This window comes from Ciona intestinalis, chromosome 2 (genome assembly GCF_000224145.3).
Source record: "Ciona intestinalis chromosome 2, KH, whole genome shotgun sequence".
NCBI classification, from domain to species: Eukaryota; Metazoa; Chordata; class Ascidiacea; order Phlebobranchia; family Cionidae; genus Ciona; species Ciona intestinalis.
This window is the reverse complement of record NC_020167.2, coordinates 6,401,543-6,404,032: the sequence shown is the minus strand read 5'-3', so window position 1 is coordinate 6,404,032 and position 2,490 is coordinate 6,401,543. Positions and strand designations below refer to the sequence as shown.

Below are 2,490 nucleotides of genomic sequence, written 5' to 3'. Positions count from 1 at the left end.
CGATCTAGAGGATCCCCTGTCAAGGTAATAAGAATGTTACCCAATTTAATGAAATTGCTTTTATTATACATTCAGTTTTTTAGATTTATGCTTTTTAAACTAAAGAAATTTGTAGGAGTAATTTTTATTTTACATTGTATGCAAGAAATTAATAAAGAATTCGTAATCACATTTTAAAAAATGTTTATGGTTTGTTGTGTCGGTAATGGGAGTTACCCTAATATTGGGTAGTCCCCGTTGTTTCGCGCGAAATTTACTAGAGTATGTGACGGAAACTAAAGCAAGAGGTTATGTCAGTTTAAATAGCGATATACATACGGTTAAGAGGTAAGTTTAGCCTTTATATGTTTATTTAATTAAAAAAACATGCATAATGTACATTTTCCGTAATTAAAAGGTGAAATTACGAAATATACGACTATACGATAATAGCCACAAATATTTGTGTTTTTAGAACAACACTCTATTGTAATGGCAACAAATTGTTCAATTCAAAGACAAGATGTAGACGAAAGTGGCGAGCTACGAATTAATGAAGGAAATACAACGCTTGGTAGAGGTGGCTTCCTTAAAGTAGATGATAAGAAAGTCTCAAGAACACACGCTGTGTTGGAATTAAAAGAAAACAAACTGGTTATAAGTTCCACTCATGCTAATCCTTGTTTTGTGTTTTTGAAAGCATCAGGGAAAAAACTTTTGCTAAAAAAGGGTGGTTCAGTTAGGTTAACAACTGGGGATGAATTTTCATTGTTGCAAAACAAGTATAAATACAAAGTATCCCTACAGGATGATTCAAATAACAGCAGTAACAAAGATGTTGCTAGTGCTAGTGAAGAAACAAAATTATGCCAAATAAATGAAGGAGAAAATTCTTTACATGTGAAACCAAAAATATTTAATAAAAGTCAAAAGTTGTTTCCTAAGACTAACAATCAGCCGCCTAACACTGAAGAAACTCCTAAAGTTTCCAAGAAAAGGAAACTGCCTTCATGGATGAATAATAACAACAAAGTTTTGAAAACTGATGAACAAAATAGCAGCGGTGATTTAAAAACTGAACAAAATTTATCACAGTGCAATGAAAATGTAAGTGATGATGATATATTTAGTGAACAGGAACCTACAAGCCATTATAATGCAAAGGAATCTGTGAAACATGAGAAAGAAAACGAATTGGATGATGTTGAAAGCAATTCCAGTGATGCCAACGGTATTTTAAATGATAGCCACTTCAGTGATGCTAAATCAACTGCAGATGATGAATCAGATTTAACCCCTGATCGCATTTCAGAACCTGATGACACTGAATGTCGACCTGTCAATCAAAAATCACCTATCAGACAAAATTCACTTATCAATCAAATTTTACCTATCCATCGAAATTCACATGTCAACCAAACTTCACTTGCCAATCAAAACTTACCTGCCAATCAAAACTCATCGGTCAGTCAAATCCCACCTGTCAATCAAACTTCACCTGCCAATCAAAACTCACTCGTCAATCAAACACCATCAACATCAAGAAGAGAACCTTGTGTGTTTGGCCGATCTTGCTATCGAAAAAATCCGAACCATTTCTCTGAGTTAAGTCATCCGGGAGATTCAGATTACGAGTCTCCTCCCGGATCAGATGAAGATGAAGATAAACCTGAATGTGAGTATGGCTTGGATTGCTACAGGAGGAACCCTTTGCATAGGTAAGGTGTGGGAGAGTGATGTCATATACTTGAGTGTGATGTCATATATTTATATGTGATGTCATACATACTATGTGATGTCATATATATTTATGTATGTTTACTTGTTAAAGTATGATGTGTGTAATGTATTATTACATAACATGGAAAGTAATGGTAAAACGGCATGTAAGAAACTATAATGAAGAATGTTAGAAGTAAGTAATGGAGGATGTTAAAATTCTTGTGTGGTGTTTTATATGTTTTCTATCTTAAAATATAGGAAGCAGTTTAAACATACAAAAAGAAAAGTTCCAAAAAGACAAACAGCATTGAAACCTCACAATGGGGATAGTGATGATGAATATGATGATAGTTTCGTTGATGATTCAGAAGAAGGTAAGGCCAATTACATGGCTGTTAAAACTTCCCATGAATACTATGGAGTAAATATGTCTTTGCGGTGTATAAAAATACACCCATGTGTAACTGGACAGTAAGCATACATCATGTATGTCTAGTATATAAGAAGACATGCATGTTTTATTTTGACATTTGGAACAAGTTTATAATTAATGAATGAATGTAATGAATGTAACTTACTTTACTTTATCCCCGTGTGGCCGGAAAACGACAGTCGTTATAACACGGGTTTAACACCTCGTGCCAGCTTACGAGTTACCAAGTATGTTATTTGTGGGTGATTATTTTTGGGAGATTTTTTTAATGTATGGCTGATAATTTGGACAACCTATTAGTGACCCATGGGTTGGAGCATGCCGTTTAAGTGTCTGCCCAAGACACATACGCCCAC

General features: G+C 34.3%; 2 protein-coding genes across 2 annotated transcripts in view; both read left to right on the top strand.

Moving 5' to 3' along the window:
* LOC104265420 (androgen-induced gene 1 protein) overlaps positions 1-176 on the top strand; it is a gene marked incomplete in the record, with an annotated part of 2,268 nt that extends 2,092 nt beyond the window's left edge. Inside the window, 1 exon segment of the mRNA XM_026840465.1 lies at positions 84-176.
* A 62-nt stretch (positions 177-238) lies between these two features.
* LOC100183681 (aprataxin and PNK-like factor) overlaps positions 239-2,490 on the top strand; it is a 2,707-nt gene continuing 455 nt past the window's right edge. Inside the window, exons 1-3 of the mRNA XM_002121782.5 lie at positions 239-327; positions 455-1,697; positions 1,960-2,075. Coding sequence (XP_002121818.1) covers positions 472-1,697; positions 1,960-2,075 — 1,342 coding nt within the window. The 5' untranslated portion in view covers positions 239-327; positions 455-471. The remainder of the gene's footprint in view (positions 328-454; positions 1,698-1,959; positions 2,076-2,490) is intronic.